Source organism: Gossypium arboreum, chromosome 4 (assembly GCF_025698485.1).
Source record: "Gossypium arboreum isolate Shixiya-1 chromosome 4, ASM2569848v2, whole genome shotgun sequence".
NCBI classification, from domain to species: Eukaryota; Viridiplantae; Streptophyta; class Magnoliopsida; order Malvales; family Malvaceae; genus Gossypium; species Gossypium arboreum.
In genome coordinates, this window is record NC_069073.1 from 5,842,673 (window position 1) to 5,856,683 (window position 14,011).

Sequence of the window (14,011 nt, forward strand, 5' to 3'; positions counted from 1 at the left end):
TTAACAAAAACCAATGGTTCAAACCAATTTTTATATAGCAAATTACCAATGTTTGTTGATAATTGGGACTAATTTATGATAAAGTAAAGTAAAATGACTAAATTTTTAATTTTTGTAAAGTAGAGAGATGAAATTTGAAATTAGACCTTGTTCTTTTCTCACTAATAAAGGAGTCTGTCACCAGCATCACGCTACCACTAAGCAGCAAGAAAACAACCAAAAAGAAATCGAAGAAAGAGCAACAACTTTCCATAGTATGGAAACCGAAGCTTCATGGTAAGTTAACTCAGCCCACTTTTTTTTTTTTTTTTTTAATTTTCAACTACAAATTCCAAATTTTGACTTGAAAATTCTTTATTCCGAAATCCTAACATGGGTTCCTTGTGGAAATTAATTGGGATCAAAGCGGCCAAAACAATTTCGAAATGAGCGAGACGCTGGCGACATTTCTTGCGTCGACGCCATTGTTGGAGGAAGCATGGAGGGTGTGCAATATAGCAAACATAAGCTTCCCAGGGGCTTACCTGGTGGAACGGATTGGAAGCGTGGCTTATATTGCGTTTTCCGGCCGGCAAATGACTTCTGGGTCTGACCAGAAATGTAGAAATCTGGTGGCTTTGAGTAAGGAAGACGGTGGCGTTTTTGCTCCGCTTTATCGACATAGCGAAGCAGAGGAGCCCATGGTGCATCATGGGATGTTAAAGCTTTTCTTCTCAATGTTCCCAAGCTTGCAAATCCAGGTTAGCTTTCCTTTTGCTACAGTTACGGTTTATAGATTTAATTCATTTCTGTTTCCTTTGTTTATGCTTGAAGATCTAATTCATTTTACTCAGAGTGATCTAAAGTTGAAAAAAATTATAGAATTTTAGACTTATAAACCTCATCGATTATAGTGTTGATCATGTTTTAGTTTCATGAAATGTATTGAAGAAATCAAAACCAAATCGATAATTAATAAATTAACCTCTAATTGAAAAAAACCCAGCTAGAAAATCGATATGAGATTTTGGGATTAATTTAGATATTGTTTGGGCAAGTATGAATTACAGGTAAAATGGGTTATTGGGCGCTAAGTAATGGGCTTATAAGCATTACTTAAGCGCCGGGAAACTCCATAAATTGATTGAAGAATGAGGGAAAGAAGTTACACAAGGAGGATAAAATATGCTTCAGGTCCTTCTACTTTTTCATACATTTAAAATTTAGTTTTTTTTTTTCAAGGAATTTAATCCTACTTCTATTTTAAGGGATATAGTCCCTCTGCTTTTAAGATTAAAATATAAATCTAATTGTTAATATTGTTAAATTTTAATTTACTACAACTTATTTTTATTACTTAGCTATCAACTTATTTTCAGTTTAACAAAATAATAATAATAATAATAATAATAATAATAATAATAATAACAGCAATTGAACTCAATTTTGAAATTTTAAAATATGGAAGGACTAACCGATTAACTCTTAGCTCGATTGGCATGGATATTGTTGTTAATGCAGGACATGAGCTCAAGTGCATTGAAGCACATTATTCTTCTATTTATGGGTTGGGGACGGGTTATGGGTAGTTCTAGATATTGTATTAAAAAGAATAGATATGATCAAAACCTATAATGAAATTATTCAAAAAAATAGAAAAATTAATATTTTAAAAATAAAAGTAAAGACAGGAAAATAGTAGAGTTTCATAGGTTAAACAACTTGGGACTTAAGGAAAATGAGTGTTGTGCATGGGAAAAGGATTGTATGAAACAGTGACGCCACGTCATCTGTATCCCTTTCCAATAGTTTTATGCCACATCAGTACCCTTATCCTGAATTTCAGGATTTTATCTTGAAAAAAAAATCAAATCTAAATTAAAATACTAAAATTCAAGATAAAATCCTGAAATTCAAGATAAAAATATTGATGTGGCATAAAACTATTGGAAAGGGATATAGATAACGTGGCGTCGCTGTTTCATACAATCCTTTCTCGTTGTGCATGAGTATAATCAACGAGTGTTTGTGAATAATTAAGATTAGGCAAGTGTTTGACATATTTATTTGACTCTCTTTATGTGAAATGATTTATTATGGGGGCTTCATTTATGATGGAAACTTTAGCCTAACAAAATCCCTAGATTATTGGTGTAATGGTAAATTGAAAGTTGAAACCCATCCCAGATAAGAACAAATGAAGAATTAGAATTTGCCTAAACTAGTACTGACTAATTGTAATTGATTTATATGGAAATTAAGAAGCTTATATAGACTTGGTTTGTGATATTAAATTAACTAAAAGCCCAAGCCTTAATCTAAAGCTGAAATGAAAGATAGAATAAGTGACCTGGTTCAGATAATAGGGCATTTTTGGGTAGTGGGAATAAGTAAGTACTGCATATAGTGGGAAACTTCATAATTGGACACTCAATAAAAGAATCAATGGAAGTATAATTGTTGCATTTGTTTAGAATTGAAGTTAATGGAATGTGATACAACTTTAATTATCATCATCAACATGATGCACTCCTGTTTGTCTCCCTCCAAAACATTTGTTAAAACTTTCCATGTATAAAATACCAAAAGCTTTGGGTGAATAATCCTTAACTACAATTTAATCTAATTATACTTTTTCAAATTTAATAACTGTACCAATATCTAAAATATCATATTGATTTTTATATTACAACTCTAAATTGTGAAAGAGAAATATTCCCAAAAGGCAGCTATTTTTTTATTTGATAATGTATAGAAAACCCCAAAAAGAAAATTATGAGAAAAGTACAACATGTGCAAACAAATGGTGCCGTATCTTATAGACATTAGTCATCATAATTGGGCAAAAATTGGGGGAAAATTTGCATCCACCTTTATGTATATCTTGTGGGTTTGATTAGTAGTTGAGACTTGGGATGTGGATATTCAAATTTATTTATTTTAAGAATTTTAATTTTTAATCTTTTAAAAAAATTACTCTCTTTAATAGTTTTACTCTATAACAACATTTTATTATAACATTCAAGTTTGATGTATAATCAATTTTTATGTTTTACTCTTACATTTTATAGCAACTTTCCATCTATGACGACAATCATAGAGCAAGAAGTACATTTTTTACTAAATTAATTCTGTTATAACAAATTTTTCCTCAAGTTTTAGTCAAATTAGTTGTAAAATAAAATAAAATAATTAAGATTGTTTTAATAAAATGATTAATTTTTTATAAAAATATATTAATCATATTTTATTAAATGAAAATAATCTTTAATAAATATAATTGCATTTATAAATTTTATTAAAGATATGAACTAAATATCAATAAATAATAATATTATTAATATATCATAATTTGTTAATTTAAAAATTAAAAATATAATATAATCTAAAATTCACATGTTACATCTTTATAACATCCAAAATTTTAACAAACATAAATTTTATAGATTAACATACAAATGAAATTATTCTAAAGAGGATGGATTATTATCCTTTTATTTATAAATATATGTATTCCGATTTTCTTTTTGGTTTTCATTTTTTTCATTTATATAATGGTAGAGAGGTCTAATTAAATATTTTAAACACTTTGAGGGTTTTAATGAGAATTTTAAAACTTTGTTTCAAAAATTTTATGAGAATTTACAAAACACAAAAATAAAATTGAAGAGTTTAATTAAAATTTTTAAAATTTTTAAAAATTTAATAATAATTCTTAAAAAATTTGATGCCTGCTGAGTATCGCCTCAGGCCTGAGCTGAGGCAAAGCACCCCAAGTAGGATAGAGTGTAGGAGGCATGGGGATATTGCCACTAATTCATCCCAAAAGGAAGAAAAAAATCAAAAGTAACTCAATCACATAATTTCAGCCCACAATAATTCCCTTTGTAAGATATAACTGTCAATAATTGGACCTTAAAATGGCCACATGCTTTTTGTGGTACTTAAAAAGACCAACTATTCAAGGCCACGTTAAATCAATTTGTAGACCAAGTCAATCATGACAAGTGAGGCTGGCAGGGAGTGAGTCACCCCGAACTTCACTCACATTACATTATCTTAAAAACAAGATTCCATTCCCACTTGATGTCGGCTAAATGTTTGTTGGGGTCAACTCCAATCTTAAACCAACCAAACTTGCTTTCATTGGGGTGCATCTTTTTCTCCTTTTTATGGGGGTTGGCTGTAAGATGATAAGTAACCCGTCAATGGGGTTTAACTTTATACAAAAGAAGTACCTTTCCATACCACCTTTTAACTTCAACATATTTAGGAGAGATGGATGCCACAAGTGTTGTCAGATTCTTCACTATTTTATATTTTGATATTTATTAGTTATTTCTAATTATTTTAATGTACATATTTATCTATATCTCAATCTAAATATTTTAAGGTTTATTGTATAATGTATAATTATTTGCCTTTATCATTTTAAAAGTTAAATATATAGATATATTAATTTCAAAATATCATAACTGTTTCCTACGCTCCTTTCAAACAAACAAACAAAAAAAATCGTCTCATCCTTCAAGTGATTCGAGTATTACCTTCCCTAGTTCCTATTAATGCAACTCTGCCATCAATCTTTGTACTTGCTTGACATGTATTGTTTTAAATCGATTAATACTTATTTTGAGAAACCATAAAATTATACTTAATTAAAGTTTGAATAATTCAGATTATCTCAAGAAGTTTGGATTGAACTCATGAAATGAAGTTACTTTTAAAAATAAGAAATGAATTTATTTTTGTTCTAACCTGGAAACAAATTAATTAAGGTAGGTGCGCATTGGAAGATGTCTTAAGTAATAAAACTAATTAAATAGATATGTTGATGCAGATCGCGGATTTAATGGGAAAAGTGAAGTCAATAGTGATATCAGGTCACTGCATAGGAGGAACGACAGCCTCTCTTTCTGCTCTGTTTCTCCTCTGTCATCTGCTCTCTTTGTCAGTATATCCTCCAATGTCCGTCCTATGCATCACATTCGGTTCTCCATTGCTCGGCAATGAAGCCCTCCATCGGTCGATTCGACGCCAAAGATGGGGTGAAAACTTTTGCCATGTTGTTTCCAAGCATGATATCATGCCAAGGCTACTTTTAGCTGAGATTGTAAACCTCATTCCTCATATACAAGCCCTGCTGCAGTTCTGGCACTGCTGCATGGCTTCTCCTCACCTCCCTGTTGCAGGCCTTTCTTCTCAAGTACCCAGTGATCTAAAACGTATACTTTTTATTAGTGTTTTAAAGGACTTGGAATTGTTAACCCAAGCTGACGATCCATCAGAGAGCCTGTTTTGGCCTTTCGGGAGCTATGTTTTCTGCTGCCAAGAGGGTGCCATTTGTGTAGAGAATGTTGCATCAGTTATGAAGATGTTGCATTTGATGATGGCCACTGGCTCACCGAACCAAAGCATTGAGGATCATCTCAAGTATGGAGATTATGTTGCCAAAGTTTCTAGACAGTTTTTGCAGGCTAGAAACTTTGAAGAGGGGATACCTGATTCTAGCTATGAAGCTGGTGTCGCCTTGGCATTGCAATCATCAGACCTAACCGACAAGGTACTCTTTTTTTCTGTAACAATGTTGATTTACAGATTTTCTTTCCGTCTTTAACTAAATCAACTCACAGGAACCAGTTGTGGTTATGGCAAAGGAGTGCCTGCAAATGGCTCAACACAGTGATAAGCCAAACCTGAATGCTGCAAACCTGGCAATAAAATTGTCCAAGATAGTGCCATATCGAGCTGAAATAGAGTGGTATAAAGCATGCTGTGATGAGGCCGATGATCAAATGGGTTACTATGACTCATTCAAGCTTACGGGGGCCTCAAGAAGAGAGGGTAGAGTCAACATTAACCGCCATAGACTTGCTCAGTTCTGGAACAGCGTTATCCACATGCTTGAAAACAACAAGCTACCTCATGACTTTGACAGAAGGGGAAAATGGGTGAATGCTTCTCACTTCTATAAGCTCCTTGTCGAACCATTGGACATCGCGGATTATTACCGAACTGGTATGCACCGCGAGCGTGGGCACTACATTGAGCACGGAAGGGAAAGGAGGTATGAAGTTTTCGACAAGTGGTGGAGGGAGAGAAGTGTTCCAGAGGAAGAAAACAAGAGGAGCAAATTTGCCAGCTTGACACAAGATTCATGCTTCTGGGCCAGGGTAGAAGAAGCAAAAGAATGGCTAGATAATGTGAGAAGTGAGAGGGATGCAACGAAACGACAGCAGTTGTGGCACAAGATCGACAACTTTGAAGCATATGCGAGACAGTTGATCAACAATAAAGAGGTGTCCAAAGACGTGTTGGCGAAAAACTCGAGCTTTAGTCGATGGATGGAAGAATGGAAAGAAATGAAATCGCAGGTTCAGCAAATCACTCCTTTGTTTCCAGGTTTTGTGGATGGGAAGGTGGTTCCTTAGTCTGCTTTCTTAGTTCTTATTTATATAGCAACAAAGATCATCATTAATATGCTGTTATTCCTAGGTTTAATTTGTAATATATATATATATATATATGTAGGATGACGGTTTGATGTGTAGCTTTGGTTAATGATTTTGGGTTCATGAATCTGATTTTCATTTTCAATTCAATATAAGATGTTGATTATGAAGATAATGATGATGGATCAAAACATGACAGATACGAAAGAGTCGCAAAGAGTTATGGTGATGTCTTTGATTAACATCATATTTAGATTTAATCCTCCAACAACCTTTACTCTTATTCTTTATTTAAAAAAAGAATTACAATGGTGCTCTTATTTGGGCATCTATCAGAAATAAATTTTTATATTCCAAAAAAAAAAAAAAATTTAGACAACCAAGACAGGCTTTTGTATCTGATTCACTCCTCAAAACAAAAAATGAATGGCCAAAATGTCCTCTAAAAATAACAAATATGAGCTTTAAATCTTTAATGCTCAAGTTAGGACAAAGCAATAAGAAAAGATGAATGTTAAGTATATTGGGAGTAAAGAGAGTTGACAAACCATGTACTTAAGTATTCAAATTGGATGTTTGTCCAACAATCAATGATTGAAAAGATGCAATCTAAACTAGTGGCTTGGAAATCAAAGAGTCTGGTAGATACACATTGCTCAAATTTGTCCGCTCATCAATGCTTCTTTATGTTTTATCCTGCTTTCGGGCATCCACTTAATGCCTTTGTTCTATATAATGATCTGCATCACGTTCATCATGAATTACATTTCCATCGGTTCATGGATCCATACCTGAAATCTTGCACACTGAACTAATTATACCGGAACAACTTGGAGAAGGATGGCTTCAGGAGCTATGATCGCACGGCTTCTTGGTTTTTCCAGGCTAAGATAATTTTGTGTGGAAATTTGATTTCCGAAGACAGTTCTCTGTTAAGAGTGCTTATCAAGGAGAACACTCTAGATTAGCGGTGAGTGTAACATCTCAAAATTTTTGGCTGGATGCATGGCACTATTCCGATAACAAATAAATGAATCTTATGAAATCAAAGTTGGACATGGTGAGAAAATTTGAAAAAGAAAAGTTGGATAAAAGAATCTTATGGAATCAAAGTTGATAATTGAGATGAGATTTAATGAAAAGAAATTTAGAAGAGGAAATGTGATAAAAGAACTAAATCACAAATTTTGAAAAGTTTAAAGACTAAAATGCAAAGTTAGCCAAAAAGAAAAATAAGAGTTTTTATTTCCTATTTGACATAAGGATAAATTGGTATATGAATTAGTAAGGTGAAAATCACTTCTAAGAACAAATTGAAAATATCAAAAAGCTCAAGGACTCAATTATAAATTTCCAATTTTACTAAGAAAAGAGCAAAGATGCAATTATCATCCATAGATTCATATTAAAGTTCACTAGAGAATTATGAGGTTTGGGATTTACAATTTCTATTATTGAGAAGAAATCATGCAAAGAGTAAAAAAAAGTGTAAAATAATAATTTTGCTATAAAAAGATATTTTAGTCATTTCTCAAGACTTTCATGATAAAAATGATATTTAATTATGGTATTTGATATCCAAAATTATTTTCGACCATTGGGGCTTCGGACTAAAAAAAATGAGCTTCATATGGAAAAGTTTAGATTTAAGTTGTTAAACATAAGTCTAAAGCTCATTTGTTGATATTTTTGAAGGGGATGAGAACCCCCTTCAGCCTTATTTTCCCTTCTTTTCTAGCCACCACCAACAACCTTTGTTACCATTTTTCTCTCCTTCATTTCCTCACTCATTTGTCCATTTTCTCTCCAAATTTTGACACCTCACCTTAAGATTTTGTAAAAATCATCATGTAAAAATCATCATTGGAAACAACCTTCTAAGCTCAATTCCAATTCCATAGGTTTTGGTGTGTTCCTAACTCACTTAACATGATATTTGAATTTAATGGTGATGAGATAACTTGGAAAGATTTGTTGTTGATATTTTTTTTATATTTTTTTTTATTGTATGGAAAAATGTTAATGATGAAAATGGGGTTTCCAAGCTTGATTGATGATGAATTAGAACTTATGGAGGCTCGAATAAATGTTGTGGTAAGTACCCTTAGATCCTCTTACTTCCTTTTTTATGTTAAAATGTTAAGAAAAACAATAAATTTAAGTTGTTAATATGAAAATAGTGCAATAAACATGAGACTTATTATACAAATATATATGAAATATGTAATTATTGTGCGAATGTATTTAATATGTCACTTGAATAATTTGGTTATCAACATTTTGTACTAAAATAATTTTAGACAGTAGTAGTAGTTTGACTTTAAAAATTTACCAAAAAATTGTAGAAATTGAATTAGAAGTTGAGCCATATATGGTTTAAAATCTTATTGATTCTAGTTTTTATTGGAGCAAATGAAATTTGCATCCGAATTATTGGAATAAATTAACAAACCAATTTAGCAGTTGCTTAACAATGAGGATTGAAAACCTTGAAGGCTATGATATCCATACTAGCTTATCAAATTGGTTTGCCAATTTGGATGCACTACAAGATTATGGCCTATGAATTTATACTAATGCAACAACAATCTCTGGGCAATTTGAAAAAGGCTAAATTCCAAAATTTTCTCTGAAATTGACCCTAATCCCACTCAATGGGTTACCCTTATCAGTAAATGATAAAATAACAGACGAATTGCATGTGAATCGTTCGGTGACAGGATCCATCAGTCAGGGCTGTAAAAACTTGACTTCAGAGTTAGAAACAATAGCGGTTCTGTTATGAGAGAGGAGTTGGAATCATTTAAAGCAGGAATAGAGTTGATGATCGGCCAGTTCATGTTGCAGATGAGGGAATTAATTGTTTCTAATCGAAACTTTGATAGGGAAAAGGGGTTGACAGCAGTAACAACAGTGCTGACAAAAACGAGAGTCGACTAGAAAAATAGGAAATTCAATTAGAGACAATGAATGGATTCGATGTGATTCCACGATACACGAAGTCAGATTTTTCGACTTTCGATGGGACAAAAGGCCCTCTAATTTGGTTGTACCAATGCGAGAACTTATTTGCGAACTAGAGGACAGTTGAAATAGACAAAGTCTAGCTTCTTTTCACTTGATAGGAAGGGCACAGTCGTGGTATTATCAAATAGAGCAAGAATAAACTAATCTTTCACGGAAGGCATTCAAATTATATTGTACTCTACGGATTGGACCACCGCTGCATGAAAATCCTTTGGGAATTAGCAAAGTTGAATAAAACAGGATTGGATGGAAGATTATCTTTGCTGATTTCAAAAACTATACGCCTAAGTAGATTTCATTAGACCAGACTAACAAATTAATTTGTTTACTACAAGGTTGTTAGATTCAACCCAAATAGATGTAGAGATGCAGAAACCTGAAAACTTAGTTCAAGCGACGAATCTGACATGAACCTTTGAAATAAAATATCAACTAACTCGAGCAACAGGCCTACGAAGGACTCCTTGGCAAAATTGGGGACCCAATTCGAGAATAGTATCAACTACAACTACTAGAAAGGTTAACTCTAAAGGGTACCGTTGCATTAGCAAATAAGCCCGGTGACAGTAAAGCAAACCTACCAATTTTTAAAATATTGAATCGCACAAAGATGATAGAAAGGTAAAAAGTCGTTGTTATAATTGTGATGAACCCTATGGGATGGGATATCATTGTAAAAGGCTATTTTGGTTAGAAGTAGAAAACCAAGGCGACCCTAATCTGAATCCAGAAGAAGACAAGGAACCAAAAATCTCGCTGCATGCGATCACTGAAACACAAAATCCTCAAGACTATGCAATTACAAGCCATATTAAAATATCATCTCATTTTGGGATTAGTCGATTCCGGGAGTACTTATAACTTTACTAGTGTCATTGTGGCCAAATGCTTGGGGCTGCCAATCCAAGCTCAATCAGGGTTGCGAGTAGCAATGGCCAATGAAGAAAAGGTCATCCGTACGTTCAGGAATTTTCCTAGAGGTAACATTTATAGTTGACAACAATTCTTTTGAGACTAATTTCTTTATTATTCCTTTGGATGGTTTCGATGTTGGACTAGGAATAAAGTGGTTGCAGCCTTTGGGGCTAGTAGTGTGAGATTTTGTGGCTTTCACTATGAAATTCTGATTGGGGGAGAAATAGTCACACTACATGTAATGACTCGATTTTCGTTGGTATCAAAAAAACTCGATTCAAGGTTGAATTCTTTGAATCAAGCTATTAAATATTTCAAACCGAGAAATTAGCAAGTCAAATGTGAATTAATAAATAGAACCAAATAATAATTAAATAAATTAAGTTATTTTATAAATAGTACAGGACTTGATTAAAAAACAAGGTTAATGGAAGAAATTGATTACAAGACATTAAAGGACTTTAACACGTAATTATAATAAGGATTAGGGAGTACTTAAACCATTTTAAATTTATGTTAATGTTAATAATTCATCATGTCATCATTTTCCACTAAAGTAACAACTAAACATGCTTAATTATTTATCTAATGGGTTAATTAAGTTAATGAAGTGTTAATTACTTATATATAATTAGTAGGAGAGACTCTGTTAAAGGAACATTCTATCATCTTCTCCATTATCATACATGCATGGGAATGAAAGAAAATAGCTTTGAGTTTCTTCCATTGCCGTCCTTCAATTAAGAGAATAAACCAAAGACAACGTTGGATGTCAAAAGTGAAAAGAAAGAAAAATGTGAGCATTGAATAGATATTATGGTTTGTGCTTCTAAAATTCATTTTCAATAATCCATTCGTAGATCAACTAGTCCTTATAGACGAACATGAAATAAATGCTGAGGTAACCAGATCTTTCCCCAAAAACTATGAGATGATTTATTGATATTGTGATTGCCCAATCAATTTATGAATGGTTAAATTGTGCTATATAAATTTATATAAATAATGGAATTTGATACCATGTTAGTATGTGTTATATTGATAATAATGACGATCATGCCTCGTTAAACAATATTAGATGTAGTCCGGGTATAGTAGGCATGCCATAAGGTCACTGATATCAATCATGTATTAGCTCTAATTCCTAGAGGGTCGTGAGCAACCTCAATTCCCAGAGGGTCGTGGACATATATCAACATTCAGATTGAATAGTCCCAATTCCCAGAGGATCATGGACTTACTCATTATGTAGATTTGAGTATCTATTCCAATATATGCCGTCAATTAATAGAGGCCGAAAATAGTAAGTATCGAAAATGGCAGTGAATGACATGTTGAAATATTGAATATAATATGATACAATCTTGAGAAATATTGAAATAAGTATTGAATGAGAAAATTTGGGGATTATGTGATTAATGATTTTGTAATGAGTGAGAAAAGAGTAAAGTAATAAAGTTAATATTGAAATTGTGTATTTGCTTCAATTTAATCTTATTGTATTGAATTTGAATTTCATTAACACCACTGAGTATTCAATACTCAGTGTACAGTTATGTTTGTTTTTGTGCGCAAGTCTCAGATGAGAGTTGACGTACATTAAAAGTAGTCAAACATCTAACTAAACAGCTCAACTTGAAAATCAACTTGTCACATATTTTGTATGTATATATGTGTTTTGGTTATATAACATGTACATAGGTTGTTTTGGGCTTGTTGCTTAAGTTAATATTTTGGTATATTTAGTACTTGACCTATAAAGTTATAAAGTTGAAATTTATCCTTTGATTAGTAGATAGTTATGCTAGTTTATATGAGTTTGATTATGTGAATTAGTTGGTTGAATATTGATGCATTGATCGTGATGATGTTTGATTCTGTTTACGTGTGTTGAATTGATGGTCTCACATTGATGTAAAGTTTAGGTATGCGTAAGGTACAAATTGGTATGGTTTGGATACTTGAAAATGTGCTTTTATGGTCATTTTACCATTGAGCCTCAAGACCATTAGAACAAAATTTACCTTAATATTCAACTAAATGCTTAGTATCTTGAGACTTGTCACACTTAGTCTCGAGACAATTCCTTTTAAGTCTCGATAGAGTTGGCCTTTGTCTTAAGGCAAAGATAAATTGAAGCTAAGTTTGTTTTACCATGTTTCCTGTCTCGAGACATTCAAACATCGAAACTAAGATAAGAAAATAGAGGAGATTGATCTTGAGACCAAGTCTTGAGACATGAGGAACCTTGTCTTGAGACATGGATTCTAATGTCTCGAGACATACTATCATCGAAACAAAATTTCCAAACATATAAAGTGTCCTATCTCAAGACATAGAGATCATGTCTAAAGACATATAGTTAAAACTAGACAATTGCGTTTTGATTTGTGTTCTAACTCTTAAATTGATTTAATAATATAACTCCATAACTTGGTTAACATTAAATTGATACACATTATGAATGCATATGCGTGATTATAATGGAAAAATAAATTGATATGACTTGTAATTATACATTGAATGTTATGTAATTAGTTAACTTGAGGTGCTTTGGCAACGTAATATGACATCACTCATTCGGATCCGGTGAATGTATCAGGTGTGAGGTGTTACACTACAAGGTGATAAAAAATCATATGAAGTTCAGATCCATTTCGTAGAGGAGACTACAGATTCAGATCAATAGTTGGATAAATTTTTGAAAGAATTTGATAACCTGTTCTTAGAGCCAACAGGACTACCATTTATCCATAATTATGAGTATTAAATTTCTTTATCGGTTGGAGCCCAACCCATGATGGTTCAACCATATAGGTATCCACACTTGCAGAAAGACAAGGTAGAACGACAGTGTGAACAGATGTTGAAACAAGGCATAATTTGACCTAGCAACTCGCCTTTCTCTTCCTCGATTTTATTAGTTCGAAAGCATGGCAAAACATGAAGGTTTTATGTTGATTATCGTGAGCTCAATCCTAAAACAATAAAAGATAAATTTTCGCCACCAGTGGTAGATGAGTTACATGGGGCAAAATACTTCACCAAATTAGATTGATGATCAGGTAATCATCAAATTCACATGGAACCCAATGGCATTGAGAAACAACATTTTGCACCCATCATGCATAGCGATTCTAGAAGGGCTAGCATGGGCTCCGCCCCTCCAAATGAAAAATTGCCATTTAGGCCCTCTAAATTTTTTTTTAAAATTTTAAATTAATAAAGGGAAAATTACATTTTGGCCCTCTCTAAAATTATAAAAATTCGATTTAATCCTTTAAAAATTATAAATATATAGACTATAAAAAATTAAAATATCATTTGGCCTCGACCTAAACAATTGTTCTGGCTTCGCCCCTGCCATCATGGTCACTTTGAGTTTTTATTAATGCTATTCGAATAAACTAATGCCCCCATTGACATTTTAAGCTATTATAATAAGGTATTTCGTAAGCACTTACGTCACTTTGTTCTCGTCTTCTTTGATGATATTTTGATTTATATTCAAACATGGCTTGATTGTATTATATCCAAGTTGTTTTTGAATTACAAAGAGCTCTCCATCTTTGTTTAAAGAAATCTAAATGCTTTTCTAGGAATCCCAAGTGGCATATCTAAGACATGTTTATATGGAA

The 14,011-nt window shown here is 32.5% G+C and overlaps 2 protein-coding genes across 2 annotated transcripts in view; one reads left to right on the forward strand and one right to left on the reverse strand.

Annotated features, from left to right (window-relative positions):
* The window catches only part of LOC108458099 (NAD-dependent protein deacylase SRT2), a 28,375-nt gene that overhangs the window by 626 nt on the left and 13,738 nt on the right, over positions 1-14,011 (reverse strand). The gene's annotated exons all lie outside the window — the stretch shown is intronic.
* LOC108460932 (lipase-like PAD4) lies at positions 131-6,606 on the forward strand. The gene is made up of 4 exons (XM_017760640.2): positions 131-276; positions 407-740; positions 4,820-5,542; positions 5,613-6,606. The coding sequence occupies exons 1-4, from the start codon at positions 257-259 to the stop codon at positions 6,408-6,410; spliced, it is 1,875 nt and encodes a 624-aa protein (XP_017616129.1). The 5' UTR covers positions 131-256; the 3' UTR covers positions 6,411-6,606.

Coding starts and splice junctions, on each gene's coding strand:
- LOC108460932 (XM_017760640.2), top strand. CDS start 257: ATGGAAACCGAAGCTTCATG. Junction 277..406: donor ATGGAAACCGAAGCTTCATG/GTAAGTTAACTC, acceptor TTGGGATCAAAG/CGGCCAAAACAATTTCGAAA. Junction 5,543..5,612: donor CATCAGACCTAACCGACAAG/GTACTCTTTTTT, acceptor ATCAACTCACAG/GAACCAGTTGTGGTTATGGC.